Source organism: Tauraco erythrolophus, chromosome 8 (genome assembly GCF_009769465.1).
Source record: "Tauraco erythrolophus isolate bTauEry1 chromosome 8, bTauEry1.pri, whole genome shotgun sequence".
Classification (NCBI taxonomy): Eukaryota; Metazoa; Chordata; class Aves; order Musophagiformes; family Musophagidae; genus Tauraco; species Tauraco erythrolophus.
The window spans coordinates 17,441,777-17,468,568 of record NC_141472.1 but is presented as its reverse complement, the minus strand read 5'-3'; the positions used below and the strand labels follow the sequence as shown (position 1 = coordinate 17,468,568).

The following is a 26,792-nucleotide window of genomic DNA, read 5'->3' as shown; positions in this document are numbered from 1 at the left end:
TGGATCACTGAAATAAATTTTCTCTCTAAAATCTTCTGCAGTATAAGGACAAGTGAATGTGCATGTATTTTTTTAAAAACATCAAAATAAAGTATGTGAAGAATGAAATATTTTCTTGCAAGTCTATGAAAATATACACAAAATGCTTATCTTCCAAATGGCTTTAGTGAATTTTTGCACTTTAAACAAAATGTCTTTGAACAGAAATTGGTTTGATGTTACAGCATATTGTGAAAAATATACCTCAAATACTGGAATAAGCATTAACATTCTTCTTAGTACAAACAATGCAAAGAAATGAAACTAAAGCATTTTATATTTATCTTTGAAAAGGTTTACATAAGTCAGTACGTGTGATAATGTTGCCTTGGAAATTGTGTACTTCCTATTCAGATTTTATTAACAACATGTAAATGTCTGCCTGTTCTTGGGATGTGAAACAAAATTCAGTTAGCTTTTATAAACCAGATTGACAAAAAATGAATGTACAATGTCCTGATGGTGACAAGGTTATAAAGTGTCACTCAATTTGATTTTATTCAAAAGAACCCCAACAAGTTAAGCACATGAATGTTGCTCCTTCTGCAAGTTCAATTATTTTGTTAATTTTCAATTATGTAATAAAACTTGTTAAATCTACTAAACACAGCTGGAATCTCCTTCTTAGACAACTTCAGGAAGTTTAGTTTGAATTGTCCAAACATGTTTGATGTGATATAGTAACAATTATAGTAGTTTAACTGGAGGCTGCTCACCGTGACTCAGACAATGGATATAAGCTGTAAGGAGAGGTTCCAACTGGACATGAGGAAAAACATTTTCCTCATGAGGACCACCAGGCATCAGAACAGGGGTGTAGAGAGGTGGTGTCATCTCCATCCTTGGAGGTTTCAAGGCCGGACTGGATGAAGCCCTGAGCTACCAGATCTGATCTCATAGCTGGATCCGCTCTGAGCAGGAGGTTGGGCTGGAGCCCTGCCGAGGCCCTGTCCAGCCCAAGGGATGCTGCAAGTCTGATCCTGCTCTGCAGCTACTAACTCCAGTGAGAAGAGCAGAACTAGCTGTAAGATTCCTATAATAATTAAGTGTCTATGAAGAAGACATTTGATTGCTTATGAATTTAGCTTTCATTACTGGCCAGGTTTGTCTGCAGAAACTGCATGAGATTTCCAACAAGTAACAGCTTGTTCTTAGGAGACAAATAATCATCTGCAGTACTTCTTTCTCTTGTGTATTTATCAAAGGTAAGAATTTTTCACAATAGTATTTAAAATGGAATAAAACATAGTAGTCATCTATAGCTACTATGTAAAGGCTTAGGCCCTTGATTTAACAAAATCTTAAAGGACTGGATTTCACATTGTACTCGACTGCTTACTGAAGAAAGAAATCAAAACAACTCATTCTGGCCAGGAGACAGCACAGCTTTCATACTATTACTTCTCAGCCGCCTTCAGAACAATTCATAGATAAGTGACCAGAAAAACGTTCATTATCCCCATGGTCCTGCAGATGGACAAACTTGACAGTCTGCTACGTTTCATCATCTCGGAGAAAGCCAGTTCCCAAAAAGAATATAGTCTTAATTTGCTGTCATCTCAAATAATTGTATGAAGTAAGTTACAAGAAAATCAAACACTCATAATGTTTATGCCCTATAAGGAAGTTATAAAAATTTAAGTCAACTCCTAGTTATTTATCATAACTTTATTCTCAGGAACAACAAAAACTATGCTGAATACCATTTCATTTCTAGGATAGATAAAATATTTTTTAATATTTTGTACAAATAGTAGTCTTTAAAATACATTTCAACAAAGAAAAGCTGTATATCCTAGAACATAAGACATCAGCATATTCTTTTATATTACTGTTTGACTAGAAACTATTTGAAAGCAAATACATTAAGGCAACATTAACAATGATAACTAGAAATAGAAGTACTTACTTGATTTTACAAATAAATAAACAAATCTATACTTTGCCACCATTCTTCAGCATGAGGAATACCTCCACTCACCAGCTCTGTCTGAACTGAGTTACCTGACAACATGGATAGCAGCAGCAGACTTAAAATTATCTCATACTATATTTATTGCAAAAACTAGAATAATTTTAAAGAAAAAAATTTTTTTCTTCTACTCTGATGGACACCTCTTGAATCCCAAATCTATAAGACAGCAATATGATCAGTTTTCATTTTTTATTGTTAAGCCTAACAGTTTCTTTAAAGTTAAATACAACCTGATAAAAATATATAACTTGATAAAAACCTGAAATCAGATGTAATACAAACATTCCAGTTAAGCTTCTGCCACAACTGAATTCAGTGAGTGAAAGACTAGGACCCTGCAAAGCTGTGCACAGAGGTGAGGAAAAGGATTCTTTAATACAGAACTTGCAGTGTGTCCCTTCTATATGCAATTGCATGTTGCTTGGGAATTCTCCAGGTCATCAGTGTTCACTCCATAGAGATTAATAAGTTGAGGATGCACCCTGTGAAGGGAGGAAGTCAAACTTTATCAATTTCATTAACTCTTGCAATGGGTGTGCCACTGTTTGGGGTTGGGCGGGGAACGAATAAGTATGAACTACTACATGGAATAAAATCAGGTGAATTACATTTTGGTGATTCCTATAAGGCCATCTTTAGAAGTGTATATTATATATTCTGTAATATAATCTGCCTTTTATTTTACATACCAGACTGTTACTCTGAGCTCTGTGCCTTCAAATAATCCTGTGTGCATTGCAAAAGAATAAGCCACCGCCCATTTAATTCCAGTAATAATCCTATTTCCCTTTGTATTCATAATCTCTTTCTTAGATCCTAGATATGGAGACTATTCTCAAGCAGCACTAAGTTTCCACAATTAAACAACTACCTGGTTTTATTAACCTTACACACCCTGCTTTCCAAAAGGAATCCCAAAAGGATTATCTCAACTGGAAATGGAGAAACATGGATTGAATGGATTGAGAGCAGCGTGGAGGAGAAGGACTAGGGTGTGTTGGTTGATGAGAAGCTCAACATGAGCCAGCAATGTGTGCTTGCAGCCCAGAAAGCCAACGGTGTCCTGGGCTGCATCCAAAGAAGAGTGGCCAGCAGGTCGAGGGAGGTGATTCTGCCCCTCTACTCTGCTCTCATGAGACCCCACCTGCAGTACTGCGTTCAGCTCTGAGGCCCCAAACACAAGAAGAACATGGAGCTGCTGGAGCAAGTCCACAGGAGGGCCACAAAGATGATCCGAGAGCTGGAGCACCTCTCCTATGAAGACCGGCTGAGAGAGTTGGGGTTTTTCAGCCTGGAGAAGAGAAGGCTCCAGGAAGACCTTCTAGCAGCCTTCCAGTACCTGAAGGGGGCCTACAAGAAAGCTGGAGAGGGACTTTTACAAGGGCGTGTAGTGACAGGACAAGGGGCAATGGATTTAAACTGAAAGAGGGCAGATTTTGATTAGATATAAGGAAGAAATTTTTTACTTTGAGGGTAGTGAACCACTGGCAGCGGTTGCCCGGAGAATTGTGGATGCCCCATCCCTGGAAGTGTTCAAGGCCAGGCTGGATGAGGTTTTGAGCAAACCTGATCTAGTGGGAGGTGTCCCAGTCCATGGCAGGGGGTTTGCAACTAGATAATCTTTAAGGTCCCTTCCAATACAAACCATGCTATGATTCTATGAAAAGGAGCTTCTCCCAGGAGTCACGGACCTTTATATACATCTGATCTCCTCTAAGAAACAGAAGAGTAAAGTAACGGGTAGGAAGAGAAGAAGTGGAGCTGGAAGCTGATGAAGCTCCAGAAAGAGAAGGCCATGTTACGTGGGTCATAACGAATCTTTCCAAAGATGGGCACAAGGCAACAGAGCAGAGGCCCGAACAATGGCAGAACGGCCAGACTGTGCAGTGCACACAGGGCTATTCTTACAGCATTTACAACACCCAATTTAGGCGTCATCTGTGTTATATACAGATGTGTTATATACATTTTTATATATGTGTGTGTATATATATTTATATATATGTATATACAGTTATATACGTATACTGTGTTATGTAGATTTAAGGTTGCAGTACTAATCTATTACGGGAATACAGTCCATCAACATAATACTTAGCCTTACCGAACATGAACTTCTGATGCTTCTTTCATTAAGTCTCCGTCTATATTCCAAGGGTAATTTCCTTCTGCAGAAGCAGCATTCAAACCTGTATTTTCCTTGGCATCAAGCCCATTTTTAAGCCTTGGTTGTACTTTTACTTCTTGAACTGTGTAGGTCTCAACAAAGGGAAAATTGAACTAAACCAAACAGATATATATTAAATGAAGATGAAAGATATAGGTGGTAGCCTAGCAACAAACTGGGTTACTTGAAATTAAAAAGCTTGCTTTTTTTTTTGTCTTAAGTAAATGGGAACACTTAACTCAAGCTTTGACCACATGAGGCATTAGATATTCTAGCTAGCATTTATAGATTAACATGCTATTTTTATCCTAAATAGTGCCTCAGAAAAAATGGTAGTGTTCCATTTGCATTCCCATATCCGACTTGCTCAATCTACAGGTCAAGTGGTATATTTTGCACATGCCAAAATGGCACATGCTTTCAGAATATGTGAAATTACAAGCAAATTTTTTCCTGTGCTCTGTTCATCATTACCAGTGATCCTGTCCTAAATGAGGCCAGTTAGAATTCTAGTAAATGGTCACCTAAAGTTTAAAGGAGGGTCCATATCTCCTTGTCTAATTTCAGACTACAAAGGCAGAGAGAAAAGCAAAGCCTTCCTCCAAAGCATAACTGGAAAGCATAAACTATTTCCTAAATGCAGCTGTTGGTGCTGTCACATGGATGCGTCATCCACCTCTCCCCCAAACTCTCTGACTGTCGACAAATTCCAACCTAAACCTTCTTGTTAAAATGATTTCACACATTTTAATGAGTACCAGAGTGCTTAGTCTATGCACTGGGTATTTAGGACAGCAATAAGGCACTGTGTGTGGATGCTTCACTTTTTTCACGATGTTGAAATGCAGTTCTGCAAATATTCATAACTGGACGGAATGCACACCTGCTCAAAATCAATGGTCTTAATCCACTGCTACCATCACAGCATGCAGTGATCTGCTGAAATTACGGACTTCACCTGTTTCTGACAGAGTTGCATGATGCACCCCCAGTCTGCATTCTTAATCTCTGTACCACACAAAATTTAAACACAGCATGCATTTCCTTTATTGTGGTGAAAGGGCTTTACACCCGTAAAACTCTAGTACAACACAAATACAATTTAAACCACAACAGATGGGCTGAAATAGGCTAATCGGTATTAGTCTAGTGATTTAAAAAAAAAAAAATCAGATAAAAAGGGGGCTAATGTATTCTGACAGGAAGCTAAGTCTCCTTATGAGGATGCTAACATTAACTCTTGCAGCATGTCTACCTCCATGATTAACTGTTCTTACTATAATCACCAGAAAGAAATTAACAGTACCTGATTTTTTACGCTGGTGTATCTTTTCAGATGTTTTATAAATTCTGTTCGAGAAGTATTTTGTACAACAATAAGAGCCATGCTTCCATTATTCAACCTGAAAAGCAGATCAATTTAGTTCTCAAAAGGAAACTCATTAATTTGGAAGTTTAACAGGCTATTCATTAGTCTAGATTAGGGAAAAAAAAAAAAACTAGCAAGAGTAAATTAATAGAATAGTCTCAATATTTTTTTAAAATCTTTTTGCTACCCCCACCAACCTCCCATAGATCTATGCAATTGAGGTTGCACTGTAATAATAAAATTGTACACTGTATTACACTGTAATAATAAAATTGTACTCACTTATCAACATCCATAATTTATAGAACATAATACATAAAAAATTTAAAAAATGCTTTTCTACTGATCAGATGTTTTTTAAACATTGAGGATCACAAATTTATCTTTTTGGTTTTTTTCTCCAGCAGAGTATAATGATTACCACAAATGCTGTGAGGCAGAGCTTTACCAAGAAACCATTCCCATGATGCATGCAAGCACATCCCCATCATATAATGCCCAGTGCAGATGGATTCATTCACCTCCTCCAGCAACACTCCTGCTGCCCTAACAAAGATCCTGACCTTCAACTATGTCACCATTCAAACTTTCTTAGCAGTTCTCAGTACAGTTCTACTTACACATTTCACAAAGCACATAAAAGTTAAAAACTAAGGGAATTTTGTACAAAACAGTCATATATTAGAGGTTAATCAAGAAGAGACCCTACAAGTGCAGATACTCAGTGGTCCCAGATATCCAGTTGCCATTGATATTTTGGTATCTTTGAGAATTCAGGTCAGACAATGAGCGAGCATCAATTCACAGTTACAACAGAAACTTGTTGCAGAAGCCAACAACCTGAATCTCAATGCAATCATGCCTAAGTCCCGTTTAAGTTACAGAGACAAATCAATGTTCAACAAGAGTATCTGATGAACATGACAATGACTGCTGAGATTGTATTTTATACAGAGAAGGTGTATTTCATATCTCTGAATATATATGCACACATATATATTTATTTATTCAGTATGTATGCTTGGAAAATACATTAAGAATGTTTAAAAAAACACTCCCAGCCTACCACCACGGATCTCTTCACCACTCAAAGTTCTCTGGCTACTGAACATCATTCCTGCATCAGGAATGTTTCCAGACTATGATACTGCGCAATCTAGAAAGGTAATTTTGCATAACCATTAAACAGGTCACCTGGCATAGCATTACTTTGCTGATTTAGAAAACCATGATGCTGAAATTGAAAAAGTTGCCTCCTTATCATATTTGCTGCAATAAAAGGGCACAGCAGGCTATACTGGGCAATGCATTTGGCACTATGGCCTTTTATCTTCAGAGATTACTATGAATTCTCATTAATTCTCTTGAAAGTCTAATCTGCAGCGAAGCACAACGCCTAAGCTGTGAGAAATAAACATCCCACCTAGCTCACATAGCGCAGTTAAATGTAGCTTGACATGTTTCTGCAAATTTAGACTATTGTAACTAGAGTTACAGGCAGCAGTCAAAGTTTTCGTTCTACTTCAAATGTCTTCACATGGCAAAAATCCCTCGGGGAAAATAGGACAGAGTGAAGAAACCTAGTTGAGTTTAGCTGATGCTTCCATAATGGGTCTTGAGTCTCTAACAATTAGTGCAACATTTAATGTTCCCATGTTGAAAAGCCTTTCAGTCGAGATGCTGTTAACTATTAGAAATGAAGCATCTGTCTGAAGAGTCTACTCTTCCTACCCTACTTTCTGACCGCACTCCTAAGATTATTTTTAAAAAGAGGGGGAAAAAAAAGGATATATGAAAGGATAGGAGGATCCACTGAGCAACCACACTGTGGAAGAAACAGGCTCATTCAAACTTGCAATAATTGCATTGAGTTGTCATAAAATTCCCTGTCACTGAGAAACATGTTTCAGAACAGATGGAAAGAGAAAGCAAAGCTAAAAAAGAATAATTCCTTCAATTCTTGTCAGAGTTTTTCTGCTGACTGGTATATAACACTGTAAATGCTGAACAAAGTTCCTAAGAGGAGATAGCATCAGGGCACTATCTTGAGGTATACGAAGCTTGGCAGGAACCCTGTAGCAAAGAAAACTTCTCAGTAAGAGTTTCATCAAAAACGTTTGTTTCTACATTGTTCCCAAGAAGTCAAATTCTACCAAATCAGCCAGTAGTTTTGAAGAAAAACACCTCATCGATTCTAAGGCACATCTGTTTTCACCTAATGATAATCAAATGAGACAAAACACACTCATTCCATAACCCTGAGTGTGGTGGGAGTTTTTAAATAGATACACACACACACACACACACACACACACGTGAGTTTCTGCATTCTTTTTTGAGGAAGCATGTTGTATTTCATGTACAACTATAATGTTTGTACTTGCTATTCTGCTTAATCATCAACTGGATACATCAAGTACAAATATTTATCACCTAGTAACCATTTTGATCTCTACAAAGCATGCTCTCCACAATGAGCTAAAAGCAAAATGACTCAATGTCAACAATCAGATTACATACATAGTTGTTTCCCCAAACCCTACATGTGGAAGCTGCATTTCCCAAGTTCAGGGGGGAAAAAAAAAATCAATAAATAAAAAAAAGATGACAAGTATGAGTTTCAGTTCTTCATAACAGGAGAAAAATTCATACTTCATTTTTACTGGTTGTATTTATATTATAAATTAAATTTATATGTATATTTGGAAAAATAAAATAAAATCAAATCCAAGAATGAAGTTTCTACATATAGCCAAATCCTATGACAGATGACTGCTCAATGACTACTACTTAAGTCAGACTTGCCAACTAATTTAATCACAGCAATTATCCACTCATTATTCTAGTTAGACTGCTTGACCTTATTTGCCTGATCCAAAAACTGATTACAATTTCTGGGATTATCAAGTCTGCTGCAGTCCATGCTCCCTCCCCCATTCCAGAGGGTCTAGACTACCTAAACACAGGCTTGTATTCTCGGAAAAGCCAAGGTCTTAAGGTAAGATGTCAGAATTTATAGACATGACTAATTCTCTAAACCCCTACTGACCTCGTATTAGGTGCCAAGCCTCTTGGTGCCATTGAACACAGACAAGGGATTGCCATAATGCTCACATTCAGGAAGTGACCCTGAATTTTGTGCCATTGATCCTTGCTACCTAAATATAACAGAGTAATTCTATATTACTCCAGTTTAACCAGCCACAGTTCACTTTTAAATAATCATAAAAGTAAAAACTTACCTTTTTTTTTAATTTCCTCTTTCTTCTTTCTGAAAGGGTGGAAACATGTAGGTAAAATAATTTAAAGTCATTTTAGCACATTCAAACAACATCTACTTTAGAAAAAAAGCAAGATCTCAATGGAAGAAAGGATTAACAGAACTGAACAAACCAGTACTACTGAGTGGAAGACTGCTTTGAAAAAATCCTCTACAGTCTATAAGGAACAATATACAAAATGTACAAGTTTGCAGCTGTCAAAACAAATCTTTTTTTTTAAAGATCGTTTTACCCAAGGATCAAATTTGAACAAAATTAAGAATTTGTATAATTTTATCTTCAAAGACACATATTTTTGTAGCTTTGGAATTCTTGGACTTGGTTTTACTTACCTGTCATTCTCATGAGAGTCTTCCTGTGGAATTTGTAGTGGTAGAAATGATAATTCACATTCCTCTGGCCTAGAAAAGTATTGGTATTTACTATCATGTAAACCAATATTCTAACTGCTAGGCAGACTTTTATCCGAGTTAAGATGATTTTAAGGAGATGCTGAATATACAGAATTTATCTCCTCTTTAACTTGTAAGAGGGACATACATCATATCTGAGTTAAATCTGTCTGCAATTAAGAAGTCAAGATAGCTAAATAGCTAAATTACTGTTGTCTGTATTTTTATCACATTAATTATTGCATTTTCCTCAAGAAAATTAGAAATACTAGGAAAAACATAACAGCTTATGGCATACTTGAGATCTGCCAGTGTTTTGATAAAAGCAAAATCCTTCCGCTGACTGGAGGGCATCCAACGGTGCTTTTCAGCCAAATCTAGAGTCCTTGCACCAAAACCAAACATAGCTGAGAACCCAAACCGCAAAAGCTTGCTTGGAGTACTGAAAGTACAGACATCTACTGGTTGAATATGTCCTAAAATTTCAAAGGTAAAGATCAGAAATTACAAATAACATCTGTATTTCAAACTGAATACAACCTACTATTTATTTTTCACCTAATTTAGCTGTGGGTAAAAAACTCCAGACTATTTTCTCTTTAGGAAGTCAAGTTTTACTAATGGAAACCAGAATCAATCTAGATATAATGAAGACTCTATGAGAGTAGTCATTTTGGAGAACGTCCAGATGCTTCAAAATGTTAAAAAAGTTACAGCGAAAATTCAGCTACTTCATCAGGTTGCGAAGGGTCTGAGTCTTAAATCTATTCAAGTTTTCAATAATTAGGATCAAAGAAAACGTAATATTGCTCTATAAATATTTGCAACCATTTCACAAAATATCTGTAATGACTGAACAGAGTACTGTAAGAAATATGGCAGCTCTTAAATATAGGTTTCAAACACATTTATGTCTACAGTTATAGAATTTGGACATCTAATTCTGTTCAAGATAGGGTATCTAATTTTTTTTTTCTGTACTAGAACCTATGTGGTTTCCATTAGATTGAATGTGTCTGATTAAAAAAGACAGTTTTAGACTTTGCGTGTAAAGGCTTGTGTATTACGATCTAAGAAACAGAGCAAAGCCTCTTCCACCGCTGATTGCAAGGTCCAGAAAACAGGTACTCAAGATAGAACTTCCCCAAAAGCATCCTAAAGAAAAGTTGCTTTCAGAGGAATGTTAACACTGCTCAACTAAGTATTTGCTGTTTCCTAAGACCTGAAAATAAGATTTGTGCTAGCAACCTAGTTTTTTCCTTTACAATAATTAAATTTTCACATTCAAAAACCTATTTACTGTGCAGACCAAATGGCAAGTGATACAGTTTTTTCTGCTAATAAAGCTCTCTTATGGAAACTGTTAGTATTTAGAAGAAATGCACACAGAGCTAAAAACATGAGTGACACTTTCTCAGAAATATGACAATACTTTCCTGAAAAATCCAATCCTAACCACTTCCTTAAGCTGAAAGTATTGTGTATTTTCCTACTGCCTTTATCAGGTACCTTCATTAAAATAATCAGGTGATTATGCAACCTATCATTGCATAATAACACACACAGAGTAAAACTATTCAAACAACCAAGTATGAAAAACATTACTTTTTGCATTAAAAGAATATCAGTAATAGGACATGAATGCCAAAATCAGACATTATTCTGTGGCAGATTTTAGTTACCAGAAGATGAGGTCCACAACCTTTGCTACTAAACTACTCAAAGAATCACAACCTTTCCAGTACACTATAAATCAGGATAGAATCATTTGGGTTTAAAATTCTTGCAACATAGTTTGCAGTAATAAAGTAAAATGGTACGTCTTTATTAAACCACTGTATGGCAAACTTCTAAATGCTGCTTCATTATTTAAAATCTGATAACGTATGTAAAAATATTTACCCATCACAATGTGCAACGTTGCAGTCACTGCATGCTTAATACCATAGAGAGTGTGGGCCAAAATATTAGTAGTACCTGTAAAAGCAAACACAAATAATTGTACAAATAAGAGAGAGAGAATAGCAAGACAAAAAATATACAACATTTTTGGAATGGAGAAACTGAGACATTTATTGTGTTTTCAAAGAAAGGAAGCCTTCCCAGAAATTACTCAGCCTTGGTAACAGCAGAAATGCTGAATAGTACAAATTAAAACAATTAAAACTTCCAGAGGTCTATAAGATTCTCTCTGCAAATTCACTCATAAGTGCCATAAAAACCAGATGGGTGGGTGGGTGTGTGTTGTGTGAGATTTGCAAAAGTTGCCTTTTTTTTTTAAACCATGTCTCTAAAATTAATTTCTTCTATACCTAAGCGCTGTACTGAGGAACTGTTCTAGAAGGCAGATTATGTAATAAAATAGATTTGGGGAATATTTTTAAGTTGGAAAAATAATACAATACCCAGACAGTGTAAAACTGTATGTTTGCCAGACAAAATTCTACTAGATCTAGTCTAAGATAGCTGTTGTGCCTCTTGCAGGCTACATTTTAGATTCTTAGAAGCAATAGTGAGTAATTACTGCACGTCAGCTTTACATATGAGAACACATTAAGGACTGAAAAACAGAGCAAACATAGAATTTGATGTGTCTGACAAATTGTTGACTTGCACTCAGCGCATTAAAATTGACCCATCTAAGTAGTCTTTGTCATTGCCTGGACATTGGCAGACCAGTTGTACTACTAGCCACTGCTAGAAGAGATAAATTTCTTTTGAAACAAAGGAATGAGTAGTAAATCAGCTGGTAAATAGAAAAACGAGTTAAGAACTAGCAATGTGACCACAGAGTTGGAAAAGAGAGTGGAAAACCAGCTACCAGTTTGTAAAAGAAAGCAGCATGGTTCTGGAGACCCATATTTGGTGGTGACTGATATGTCAAGTCACTTCAACTATGTAAGAGACATGGATATATATGTAAATTTTGCCCTTCTGCTTTAACGCATAGGACAAAATACTGTGTTTGAGCTGACTTTTCAAGATCAGTTTATTTTAAAAGTCCTGAACAAGAAATGGTTGCGTCTTTCCTATCAGGTATAGTTTTAACAGAAATTCACGTTGATTTTTCTCATTGATGAGATCTCTGGTGTTTCTTACCCAAGCAGCAGGGCCATAGGATTCACTTCTGCAAAAATAAAGAACCAGGGCCCGCCACCAAGTAGGCAGAATATTGAGCTTCTTCATATCACTGATTAAGGGATGAATAATTCAGTAACAGATTAATTAAAATAACAAAAATTACAAAAGACCAATTTAGAACCTAACATTCCATAAAGGAATGAGTTCAGCTAGATTTTCCAATAATTTTCTTGTTGCTTGAATTATTTAATGTTACAGCAGCAATAGGCAATTCTGGACGCTAAATTTCCCTTAAGTTTTATGGAAGCATTTATACTTGTCTTTCAAAAGTGAAGAAGAGAAGAGAGGAAAGGGAAAGACTGTAACATTTCAAACAAGAGGCACTCAATATTTGAAATAAGCACGTTAAAAGCATCATGTACCAGACTGAAAAATCGTGTTCATCCCAAAACTCTGCAATCTTTGATGTCATGTTAGTGGTAGAAAAACAATCCTAAATTTGGAAAGACTGATGTACACAGTTTCAAAGCTCTAAAGCCATCCTGTCATTCAGGAGTATATGCTTCTATTTTTTTCAGTAATTTCTCTGAATAAGAATTTGTAAAATAACTGGGAATTGTATCTCAGTATCTCACAGACTACCTGTAACATCCTTAGAGTACCTTAGTCTCTGAAAGTAATTCAGAATACTCAGAACCTCATGGAAAGCCTTCCTAACATCAGAGAGAGGAGCTCTGAGTAAGACTCTCGAGGTTCCTATGTGAGGGAAATAAGTGACGTACTTCTATTAAGATAATAGATACAAAACATTCTTTGAAGTTTACATCTCCAGTGGTACATGGAAGAAATCAGGTTATGTACAGTTTTATTCCCTGAACAATTAAAAAAAATAATAATGTCATTTATATATTTAACAGAATTTTATAGGTGGCTATACTACTAATTTCTTTCTCCTTTTCCTAAAAATAGTAATATTTAAATAAACAAAGCAAATTGGGATTATGAAGTACTTTGAAAGAAGAATAAACTGACAACTTAAAAAGCTAAATGCAAGTCATACTTTTTTCTCCCAAAAGAAAGTCTCTCTAGGTACTCTAATGTGAAGTCCAGTTTAAGAATATCACAATTTCACTCATTTATATCCAATAACTTATATCCAACACCTCCACTAAAAGTAATTGGAACTTTCCTTTCTATACAATACACATAAAAAAGAAAAGGCAAATATGTAGCTCTAGATACCATTTACTACGCAAAATAGTGAGTTTTTCAATCAAGTGAACATAAAATACAGTTCTGTAAGGAAAATTCAGGGCCAAAAAAATTAGGTTTGACCTAAAAAGCAATTCTTCACAGAATAATGCAAGTACATGCCCAACACCATTTCATGTTTGAATGACTTATGACATTTAACCTCTACATTCAACTAATTCTGCTTAGCCAGCGAAGCTAGCTAAAGAAGTAGCTCAAAATACTCAAATGTTTCCTTCAATCAAATTTTTCCAATTCTTAGCAACTTTCATGGGAACCTCTCCAAAACAAAGGAAATCACACACACAAAGAGCAGATCATTACAAGTCATGCAAATTGTGGTTATTTCCTGTAAATTGACAACAAGGAACTTGTTATTTAGAAAAAATATTTTTCTTTGTCACTGAAGCTCAAGCTAATAAAAGACTGCAAGGCAGAACATACTTCTGAAGATCAGGCTGGTGTGTCTTAAAACTGGGATTCCTCATTTAAGTAAGAGTAATTTACCAATACAGATGGCAGCAAGATAACAAATGACCACAGCTGAAGTCAATACCAATCTTCATTGACTTTAAGGAGAGTTAAATCTCATTCTTACTAAACAGGATAGGCACAAGTAATTGCATCCTTCTCTTAAACCTGTGGAGCGCATTAACATTTGCAGAAGTAAACAAGGCAAAATCCCACCCTTTCATGACTTGTGAGAAAATAAAACAAGTTCTGCCTGTGTTCGAAAGGATAAGTAAGGCATCCGCTCTTCCGCAAGTTGAAGATCCAGAACACGTGCAGTTTTGCAGTAGCACGTACCATCACCTTCTCTGAAAAACTCTTACTACATGCCTAACAGCATTGTGATCCCAGTGATGACTGAATAACGTGTCTCATTACCTAGTTCCTATACAAGCAGGATGCCACACAAAAAAAAGCACTTATAAACCAAACAAAACCAATTAAATTATAATACAAAAATATTAGAATACAAGCTTTGCTGATTTAAGTGGTGATTCAATAGTAGTGGTTTAAATGCTATTATTCATTTTCCCAAGTCATCTAAACCTTTTCCTCCCCTGTGTAAGCTCGGAATATTATTTACCAATAACAAGATGGTTTCCCTGAACACTATCGTATTACTTCAGAGACTAATGACCTTCTTTGATGCTCTTGTACGGGCTGGCACCCCTCACAGATTAGTAACAGTCACATTTTCAGATCTCACTCCAACTACTCAATTTACTGTAAAAAGGTTTCATCCATACGACTCCAGCATGTCTGTTACCAACATTTTTTTAAACAGAAACTAAGATTTTATTATTCGAAAAATATAATTCTGTTCAAAATATTAAGCCATTTTCCTGACATTACAAACAACTTCCTACAACCTCCTTCCTATGAAATGTGCAAAAGCATCACGGTAAGGACAAAGTATCTGCAGGTCATGTAAAGCATGACTGATGAAGGTAGCAAACAGAAATCGTAGAGGAAAAAATTGTCCTTGGAAGTGCAAGCACTTCTGCAGTACAATTAACTTAATTAACCAGACAACATGAATATTCATAAGGCTGTTAATGTCTCCCCCATCCAAACAGATAAATGTGATGTAATGACTTCCTAGTCAAGCATAGCTAAAATTCTGATGAAAACTGCACCAACATTTTGGTTCTTTGCCTGAAATATCACAGAAATTAAAAGTCCCTCAGTAATATTTTATTTTCTGAATTAATTGGAAATCATGAATTTATTTAAATGAACCATTTAGGACCAAAAGGTCCCCAGTCATCAGATATAGATCGTCTCTTGTTCTGTAACAACTGGATAGCTTTTTTAATGTCCTTCCAGTTCCCCCTCCCCTTTCTCCCATTCCCCCTCCGTAGAGCTTCTTAGCAGTAGTTCCCATAGCAACAAACACTCTTGCTAATGGCCAGCAGTACAACTGCAGGCTTCCTCACATCTCATCCATTTGATTTGGACCAGAATAAGGCAGCTCAGTAGAGTATTTTAGTAAAAACACACTCCCCTCTGGACCTTTCTCTTCAGGAGGTAAACTGTTTCAAGAGCAGCTCCTTCCCACGAAGTTGGCTGAAACTTCAATCTGGTGTCTTAACTACTTATAGTAGAGGCTAAAAACAGATTTTAAGCCTCTCAAATAATACTATCCTTAAATACAGTTTCTGTTTTTACTCAGCTGGAGAATCCAAATAATTTGGTACAATGGATTTCTGGGGGGAATAAAAAAATATAATTAATTTACCATTGAGTTCCATCTTCCTCATGTACACAAGGATCATACTTATCTGTTTCCTAACTTACTACTTTTTAGAATAGCGATAATATGGAAATACAATAAGATAGAGATTATTTTAAAGAACCTATTAAAGAGCTTCTCACACTATCATTCTATGAATTGTTCTCACCCTCTTTTAACAAAGTCTATGGCATTCTGTGTAACAAGCCCCACAGCATTCTTTTGGGTTTACAAATCCTTTTTGATCATGACATATTTGTCTTAAACTGAAGAGAGTAAGCCCTAATGATGAGGCACAGTGACCTAAGCACACCCAAATAGCATGGACTCAAGTGCTGGAGAGATTCTGTCTCAACACCATCAAGATATTCACCGCAACTGAAATGGTAAGTGATGGTCCAACTGCTGTACTAAATTCATTTGTTTCATGTCTTTGAGATTATTGTGTCTTTTATCAAGACATTTCCAAGGTTTTCTTAACTTGAAAAATCTAGTGTAATCTTGCAATTTTACAAGCAACTGTCTTAATGCTGTCTTTAGAAGTGCAAAGCAAGTCAGAGCACTTAAAACCTGCTTGCTTAGTTAGGAAGGGACTTGATCCCTTTTTTTGTAGAAAAACAAAAACAATGATTTGCTGTTCACCTGGCTGTAGGAATTTTTTCCTTACCAGTTAAAAACACCTGAGAAATTACATCAAGTAGTCACATCCCCATCCACACCAGAGGGTAGTGTCCATGCAAAAATATTCCTTCTCTTCTAAAAAGTAGTGATTCATATATCAGCTGAGAATCAACCCCACCCTGTACTAATTCTAGCTAAGCCTCCCTACCCGGTCCAAGTCATACTCCAAGAAGAGCAAATACAAAAACCGGGAGGAGAAGAGACACATACACCCCGCAAAAAACAAAACACACCACAAGATGCAGGTACAAGTTAAAAAAGGAGCAAGACAATTTTTCAAGAGACATAAAATACATTTTCTGGTCTGTAAAAGTAAAGAGAGGAAAACAGTTCTGTGTATGCAGTGTTATTATTTTTTTTTAATATAACCTGCAAAACGTATTCCTGGACACCATTTAAAAATAGACCCTAGTCATGAATCCAACTGAGAATCCTGCCAAGAAAACCGGAGGGAGAAGCGAAACAGCATGGCTTATATTAAGGAAATTCTAGAAAACAAAGTTTTCATTTGGTATAATTTCTGGCAGCAAATAAGGGTAAAATTTGATCTTTGCTTAGATCAGCTGAAAATTATTTTAGTTTTCTTCTTCCTGAGCTTCTTCCTTTAGGCAAAGAGCTCATCTGTGCCATTACTATAAATGATCATAACGATTTAAAATCTAGTCATTTGTAATCAATCTAAATCACTAATTGAGGACATTTATTCAATAGCTCCCTTAAGTAACTGAAGCTTTAGCACCAAGAACTGCCTTCAGTAGGCAAAATGGTGAAACATGCCAGAGGGACTTAAAACAGATGACTTAAAAATATAACAGTACCTTTCAGTCTCACCTGCTGGTATTACTCCAAGAGGAACCGGTGCTCTGACAGGCGTTGGTATATAGTCTGTGTCTTTTCCAGCATCTATCTGGGCTTTAAGTAGTAGACCATGAGCAACTTCACTGACAGATCCATCTCCACCGACACAAACTACCCTATTACAAAACAAAAACGCTAAACAGTTCAAAACAAACTCTTCCATAGCTGAGCAAGCAAGTGGAAGGCAGCTATCACACACCATATACATAATGATATTTCAAAGAGCTAAAAACCATTCTTTCTTTAAGAACAAGCTAGGGCTTCACTGTCAGATCAGTGAATGTTAACTAACAAAATATAGAATCATAGAACGGTTAGAGTTGGAAGGGACCTCAAAGATCATCTAGTTCCAACCCCCCTGCCATGGGCAGGGATCCTTATTATAAGGATATCAGCATCCTTATTTCTGCTTTCTTCTACCTGAGTAGGAGTAAATATATTTAACAACTTAGAAAGTATTTCTTACCTTATCACATACTATGCAGATGGAAGAGTTAAGTATATGCTCAAGTGCCTCAGTGGAAAAGTTCTTTAAATCTTTCAGTGCTGACCCACACAAGCATTCCAATGCTTTTTAATTGCCCTTATAATAACACCCCACCAAATATTACAATAAAATTATAAATACTTGAAAACAGCTAGTTAGGCAGGCAGTTGAGGGATTTAGCAAGGTATAAAACCCCAGTGCCAGCAATCCTTTGCATGAAGGTACTTAATCACTGCTTCTGGAGCATGTAATTAAACTCCCACCTGCTGTGGCTATAGAAAGGAATGCATTTGTCTGTAACAGCTCTGTTACAGCAAACATCCTTTTCTGTCCTGTTTTTGTTTATTTAAGTAACTATTAAAATGATTCTCCAAATTACTGGTATTTGAAAGTTGAATTTTTTTAAGGTAAACAGATTTTAATGATAAAAATAATAACAGTACACTTCAAGCACTTACAATATAAAAGTCAGATTTCCTTTTAGCAGCACTTAGTTAAAATATCTTTTTTTCATATATCTATATGAATGTAGTTGTGAAACTATGTCCAATAATTCAACCAGATAAAACTGGTAAGTTCTGTATAAGAAAATACTCGTATGTTACGAAATGTTTAAGTTAAATTATCTCAGGTCCTTTAACATTTTTCTTCAGTTCCAATTATTATTTTCTAGCTATTTTTCAATTTCTAAATTTAAAAAAAAAAAAAAATATACAGCAAAAGTTTGGATTACATTCTCTTCCTGCTCATAATCAAGAGTCATCTCCTGTCATTTGTCTCATTTTTGGTTTAGATTGGTTTATTCCTAGGCTTAGAAGTTTTTGCCACAGAACCAAAATCAGTTAATCTTTGTAATCTAATAAATTGTACACTTGCAAGGAGTTAGGTACACACATGATTGTCTTCTGGCTATTAAAACTTTTGGAAACAAATATATTCTTCCGATTTTGGAGGGATATGTTTATTGTTATTGGAAATAGATGAAGAGTCCAAGGAATAACACAAAAATGCTGCTAACTTTAAAGATGATCAATGCTAACTTAATAAAAAAGAGTTGCTTTTTTGGCTGGAAATAAGACAGGGACCAGGTATTCCAAAGCTAATCAGTGAGAACCTGCTATATATATGGAGTAGAAAGTCCTGAGCAAACAGGTTTGACTCAGACCTTGAAGAAGCCTTCTTAGAGGATGAAACATCTGTCTAACCATCAGACATGAGTTTCTTAATCAACTTTTTACTAAAGTCTAACTCAGGCTACTCTAAACAATATCCATAATACCTTAGGCTCCTGATTAGGGAAGGAATACATGCATGTATATTGTGTATTTCTGTCACCGTACAAACAAGAAAATGCAGCTGAGATAGCAGCATCACAAATGCACTTCTCTATTTGGCTTGGTCCCAAGGCAGGGGAAAAAAGCATACTGAAAATTGGCGAAGTACCTAAATTTCCAATGTTTGGAAGGAAAAAAAAAACAACAGATAGCAATAAAGGTGGAGTATATGAGATACATGACACATGCCTATGGATCTCACAAAACAGAGTGGGAACTGGAGCAACCTGAGAAAAGAATTATATATAGAAACAAACAGCTTTGACAAAGAATTAAAACACACCAGTATTGCTTACATAAAGCACTGAGATACAAGCTTCCAATGTACTACAATCACAAGTTTCAATTTACTTCACATGCTATTTAACATGTAAGGAACCGTAACTCTTAGAGAGAAAGTCAAGATCAGAAATTGTATGTTGCTATGCTGCTGACTTACTGTAATGAACAAAAACACTGTTGTGTCTAGCCCTTTATACCTTTTAACTTGAATTAGCTTTCAGTCAATCTGAAATAGGCAACACTTGAAAAGCACGAGCTGAGTTAGAGCAGCAGAGAGGTGAGAGCACGCAGGGATGGTCTTCAGTCCACGTCCAGCTTGCCTCCAGTCAGTTCCAAGCTTGGACAAGGCAGATCAGGTCTACATGAACTCTGCCACGTAGAAATAGCACAAAAACTACCTTACCTCATACCACCACATACAGGGCCTTCCACATCTAAAAGGAGGTACGCAAGTGCTATTCTATTTTTTAAACAGGCAACTGACAGTGATGGTATCTGACTGGAACAAAACTGGACAGGAAGCCAAGGCAAAACAGGAGCAAACTTCATGAAGCCTTCCAAGTCACAAGCCATGCTGCTCAGTAAATAAGTAAAACTTCTCAAGACTTAACGGAAATAGTGAAAAGATGTTCTGTCAGGTGGCTGCTAGAATTGCTAAAAGCATGATTTTTCATCAGTAGGACAATTCCATTATTATGGAGTTAATTTTCAGTTCAAACCAGATCCCATCTATTTTCTGTTTCAATTTTCAATAAACAAAAATTGTCATTAAAATTTTATTTGGGAGACACCGAGGTGGTTTTGTGAACCTATAAGATATTTATATCTACAGTAAAAATTCTTAGGTTAGACAGCAATGGAGAAGTCACAAAGAATGTAATCAAAAGTATACCATAAGCCTTTAAACAATCTGAAAAAGAAATCCACAATTTCAAACGTTCTCTTCCTGTTCTTAAGAACAGCTCTAAAGATAACAAAGATGACAGAGACTAGTGATGTTTTGTAGCTTTCTTTTCCAAAGTATCAGTCGTTTAGCGTAATATGAATGCTCATCTCATCCTATCAGTCTCTGTAGATTTTACTTCAAAATCACAATTAAGATATCTCTAGGTACATCAGTGTACAGAGTTACCCTTGCAACTCATCTTCCCTATGATCTTATATCAAAAAGCATCCCAAGTTAGCTATTTAATAGGATGTTTTTCTGTATTGTGGTTTATAGAATGAGAACATAGATGGAGGCCAGGCTATTTGAGAAGTTATAAAACTCATTTTTCAAACACTTCAGAAATTTCTTTTTTGCTTATAATCTCTGATAATAAAAGCTACTTAATTTCCACATGAGAAAAACAAAACAAAACAAAACAACACCTAAACAGCTAGCTTCTTCTGTTCCTATTTGCCCTTAGTTCTGGCTACTGGAGAGAATTCTTACAGGAGGAGTTCTCCTGTGACTCTACTCCATGATCAAAGATGAAACAACTCAAATATGACTCAGAGTAGACGCCGTTTGTGCAAGAAGATACAACCCAAGTTTTTTCTTCTCTGTCTTCATGTGGGCTTCCCAGGATAATCTGGTTCCCCAGCTAGCACCCCAAAAGGCATGTCTTAATTGGAAAGAAATTATCTTCAGAATCTAGAATACATACATACATACATTTTCAGACATTTTCTCACATAACTGTGATTTTATAGAGCTAATAGAAATTGATTAGACTATAAAACACTGCTTAAGCTTTCTTTTATGGCTCACTGTGTATTCCAATCAGAGTTGTAAGAATGTTGTAAGACTTCCACCGTATGCAAAACTATTGTTATATATTATTGAATCTTATTATTGAATGATTAATGCAAAAATACCAAAGATTGCAGGATTAATCCACATAGCAAGGTCTTTAAAAATGATTGAATAAGCACTTACACTCTTTACTTCAAGTAAGTTTGAATGATTTATTTTTTTTAAATGGAAAAAACATTCAAGTTACTTTTAGATAAAATGTTGTCCTTAAGAACCATTTGAATGGATAGAGCGAAATACAAGGCACTTGTGCCATTCTGGCAAATACAGAGACTGAAGCTTTCATTAAGCATATTTAAGAAAGCTTTATGTTTACTTACCATTATTTATGCATTTAAAATACATACCTATTGTCAGTAATAAAAACCAAAGCGTCCAATGAGAACTGATTTTCTCAGCTTAATATATATATGAAGCAGAGTAACTTATGAAATACCTACTAGCGTAGTTGTGGATGGAATACAAATACAATCTAATGTGATGAAGTTTACTAACACTCATTGTCACTGACCAACTTACCCATCAAATGCCTGGAGTTCACATTCTTTAAGTACTGAGAGAGCATGTCCTTCATATTCAGTTACTGTGGAAAATAATGTCATTTAAATATCAGATGATTAGATAATTTAAAAGGGTTTTTAAATTTTTTACCCTTCTAATATAAGGAACATACAGTAATTGAGTTCAGATTTTTTTTAATCATTAAATACATCAAAAGTAGGAGAAGATATGATTTACATTAACACTAGCTAAAAAGCAAGACATTTAAGCTCAGTTGCCATCAGACACATGGCTATTCAATGCATTTAAATTCAAAGCACTAGAGAAGATATTTTTTGCATCAAAATGCAAGTTTTAGCATGAACACAGTTGTTAAACTTCAGGAAAATGTAAGCATATCCTCAGTTAAGACTGAATTATTTCAGTATCAATCAAATTTAATTGCCTTTGTGTTAGGATATGCAAATTGCTAAATCAAAAATATGAGGAGTTAAACACAGAAGCACGAAATCAAGCCAAATACCAGTGACAACAGAATATAACACACAGAGGAAGGTGGCACGAGTACACACCAGAGTTCATAGCCTCTGGAGGAAATGAATCTGTCACTCTACATTGATGTCTCTGTGTTTGTTGATACCCAATATAGTACTGTAAATGCCAGTGAAGACAGGATAAACTGGCATACTACAGATGGCACAAAGCATCATAACTACATTTAGCATTTTCTAGGCCAGCTTTGCCAGAAGAGACAGCCCAGCTGCAGCCACCCATCAAAGATTTTTGCTGACTGACATGACACTTGCAGATGGATTTTTTGTGTAAGAATGTGCATCATTATATGCAAAATTACATTAATCTTTCATGCTTGTCTGTTCCTGGTGCTAGCATAGTTCAAGGCTTTACTGCAGTGTTTCTAAACACTGTTAAAATTATTAGTCTTGGTGTCTAAAACAATCATTCCGTATCTGTACCTGTTATAACAGTATTTCTACAGACTATTCAAATGCTGCTTACAAGAACAGAAAACACCTCTCTCTCCCCTTATATATGTATACACACACATACATACACTAGAATGCATGTATATATAGTGAGTGTATCTATAACTTTTTCTTAAAAAAAGAAAACAAAATCAAAATAAAAATGATAAAATTTTTGCACTTCACACTAAACCATTGTATAAGAGCACATAACTTCAAAATCTCCCAAGCAATATTAGCAAAGTTCTAGTGTTTGGTGTTTTGGAAATTCGTAATTAAAAACTAGAGTTATTTTGAGTACATCAAAGGTAGAGAAATATAATTTCACTACAGAAATACCTATCACTAGAATAGCTTTCAGGAATTATTTACAGAATTTACTTTAATGCAGGACTTTTTCTGGAAGATCAAAGCACAATATTTAAGCTATCATACTTCGTTTTGCTTTTACCAGTGGAAATGATCCTTTTATCGTTATCTGTAGATTGTGAAAAAAGTGACCAATAAAACTGTGCATCATGCAAAAATGCAGAAAGGTTCAAATATCTTACCATTGCTTATCTGTGAAAGAAACTCTTCCAATGAAAACATACAGTTGGTTACCAGGTTACATGCCTTTCTAAATGAACATGATGACATTTAGAAAGTCATGAGTACAATCTAATTAAAATCATACAGTAAATAAGATTTTTTTTAAAAAAAGAAAACATGCTCAGTGGTTTCCTTTCCTAATGTAAGTAATATATGTAAGTTATGTTTACTATTACAAAATTAATCACTCAAAGAAAATAAAGAGGATTCCTGTCTACAGAGAAATCAATAAAGGCAGTAAAAATGACTACTGTTAGGCAGATTGATGGGAACTTCATCCTCTTTGCATCTGATAGCTTAAGTTCGGAAATTATATAGGAGGACTACTGCAAGGCTTAATACTGGGAATAATTCCAAGAAATTTAAAATTTGATGAGAGAATGACAGAGGTACACTGCATCTATTTTGAGACATTGGGACAAAAAGGTAATGAAAAAATGAAGTTTCCAGGAAAAATTTTATGAGAACATATAGAAAAATCAATCAAGTAGAAAATATGGAAAAAAAACAACACAAACATAAATAGACCATGCCTAAAAAGTTTTCAGCAGACTTGACAACCTCCAGAGGGACACATAACAGTCATTCTGATCGCTTGAAAACAGCTAGATGTTTAAATATTTGGTTCTGTTTCAATCCAGGTGAATAAAAAAAACCTAAACAAAACAAAAACCAACAAAACACACAAAACCAAAAACCCCATATGATAAATTTTGGTAAGAGGAAAAAAGAGCCTTTTTCACTGTTTGAGAAGGATTCGGATTACATATGTGGCCAAAATATTATTATAAAAATATGATTTAATACTTTTTTCAATCATTTCTAACATATAATTGAAAAAGTTTTCCTTTTCCAAGGACATTTTGTTTTCAACTTGTAAATTCCATTGTGCATTAAGTTTCAAGCAATAGCATCCTGAAGGGCACTGGCAGCGTACTCCATTCGGACAGTCACACCTACTCCAAAACATTGTAATACCCTGTCTCACGTAGCCAACACGAAACCGGGGGTTCAGCCCCTGCACGTAGAAAAAGCAACATATAATCAGTTCAACACTTCAAAACGTGGGATACTTCCGTATGACTCATAAATACTGGCACTCCTGTCACAGACTAGTGTCAACAGAATTAAAACTGCTAACGATAATGACGGATTAACTGGCCTTGACACTGGATGGAAAAAAAAATAAAATATTTTCTGCAGAGTAAGTTTAAACCAATGTTATTTGTCCAGTTCTCTCTTTTCCTTTGTGAATCTGCCCTAAAAGTGGTGTGGGTGTGAGGAATGCTGCTGGTTTTGCCTAAACATCCAACTTGTCATTGTGCATAAACAGAAGCACAAGAGTCACAAGAGTCAAAACTAGGAAGAGAAGCAAGACAAGCTAGGAGTCTGTTGGGGTTACTTTTATTTATTTTTCTTTAGTGTAGGTAAGATTTTGCAAGATATTAATGTATTTCTAAAACACTAGCTCAAATCATCACTCTCTACCAGTACTTGTAGGCATCCCAAATGTGGGCTGAGCTTTTGCTGAACTGGATTTTCAGAAGAGTCACCATTCTTCTCCTAACAACCGTATTCCAGCTGCAGCACTCAAGATTGCCAAACTCTTAAAACACTGTAGCAAGACCAGTTTTTAAGTATCGCTTCGCCTTAGCTACAGTTAAAGTACTGTTTCAGTTTAAATTTGCTAACTCCCACTTTCTACAGCACTAAGCCCTTCAGAGATTTATTTATTCGATATAACAAAAATAACCCAAAAAACCCAACAAAACACAATCCACTCTTTAGGACCTTTGGTTAATTTCAATAAAATTAATACATCCACAGTGTGCAAAGTAATTTGTCAAAAGAAAAGAAAACCCTACCAAATTTAAAGATAATTGGAGAAGGTAAATGCTATTTCAGAACTCACTCATTTACATACATGAGTTTTGACTGCTGTATATCCTTGAGCAGGAGAGAATACCTCCACTCCTAACTTCTAAATTACAAAAATTTAAAAAAAAAAAAAAGTTTATTTCAACAGAAGTTACAAGGAAGAAGATCTGGCAAGTTTGATCATGTGAGAAGCAACAGCCAGCTACCAAAATACACGACTGGATGAGGAGATCTTTGTCTTCCAGCACTCCACTGTCAAAGTTTGTTGGGTTCTTTTTTTAGTAACCTGCAAGTCTTGTCTTGTGTATGTGCTGGAAGTCACTTCAGAGGTTCAAATTTGCCCAGAGATTTTTGTGTACAATGAATTTCAAGCTTTAAATATGTGTATGAGAAAAGACTGAAAGTAAACTATCTTCATTGTAAAAACTGTACAAAAGCCCTCAACTTTCACTACCTAATACACCTTTGAACACCACTATATATGTAAATACTGGCCATGTTTCAAAAAAGCAGTAACAGTGAGATGCGCACTCCAACTTCACAAAATTCAAAACAATTCTGGGAGGGAAAAAAACATGTTCAATTTACCTGAAATAAGGCACTTGGTTTCATTAGAAGATGGTATCAGTAGACAGGACTTTCACTCAGCACCCACCACCACCTCCCTCCTTTTTTTTTTTTTTTTTTTAAATGCATAGTTCTTAATTATTTAGTTCTCTACTAGCATTTAAAACTGTCGTGCAGTTTTCTAATTTTGCCTGTAGGAGGAGTGTTAGGCAGCTAATAAGCACAATATTGTTTGCACATTGCCAAAATAACCTCACTTTAAGGATAAGCCATTAAACATTTATCTGGCTAAAACCAGAAGTTTCTTTTCAAAATTTGAAAGAAAATTAATTTTAAGAAAATAAACTTTCAACTGTTTTTATTCAGTTAGGAAAAATATTTTAACACCACCAGAAATTACATTCATATCTTATATTAAACTCTAAGTTCAATTTCTAAGAAGACAGAATCATTATTTATCTGTTTACACTACCCTCTATGCTTTGCAGGTGAAAAATATGTCCACGAGAATCAAAACTTATATAAAGCTGCTGGCATTCCCTTAACAATTAAGGGAAGTTAAATTATCACTGAAGAATTTCAACACTAACAATCTTTTTCACACTTATTCCCATGTGGGTTTAGTATTCAATTGATTTTACTTTAAATTGTGGGCTAAGTAATTTAAAAATACATAGATACAGGTAATAAAATTATCAAGATAAATCTCATACATAAACACTTATTGCATTATTATATCCTCATGCCTAAATCAGATTTGCTCAGAATTATTTTTGGCCTGCAACCTGAACTAGTCATTATTTCACAAGAAGCTTAAGGGACAACTGTAGGATGAGTCCTCTGTATTATAATTTGTTTAATTAGGAACTGGAACTGATTATTTCACAAGCCAATTACAACAGACATAGGAAGAAGAATTCTCGGTGTTAAAATATCTTGTACCAGAGTTTACACTTCACATGGATATGAAATGCATAATGAAAAATCAGCAGTGTATTAAAATGAATTCTAATACTATGGATAAAAAACTATTTG

General features: G+C 35.4%; 1 protein-coding gene across 1 annotated transcript in view; it reads right to left on the bottom strand.

Moving 5' to 3' along the window:
- Nucleotides 1-2,414: 2,414 nt before the first annotated feature.
- Nucleotides 2,415-26,792, bottom strand: part of CERKL (CERK like autophagy regulator) — a 57,524-nt gene continuing 33,146 nt past the window's right edge. The window contains 11 exon segments of the mRNA XM_086615888.1: nucleotides 2,415-2,496; nucleotides 4,119-4,294; nucleotides 5,488-5,584; nucleotides 8,600-8,708; nucleotides 8,793-8,821; nucleotides 9,164-9,232; nucleotides 9,522-9,699; nucleotides 11,126-11,212; nucleotides 12,119-12,169; nucleotides 17,310-17,452; nucleotides 21,757-21,820. Of these exon segments, the coding sequence (XP_086472014.1) occupies nucleotides 2,415-2,496; nucleotides 4,119-4,294; nucleotides 5,488-5,584; nucleotides 8,600-8,708; nucleotides 8,793-8,821; nucleotides 9,164-9,232; nucleotides 9,522-9,699; nucleotides 11,126-11,212; nucleotides 12,119-12,169; nucleotides 17,310-17,452; nucleotides 21,757-21,820 (1,085 nt within the window).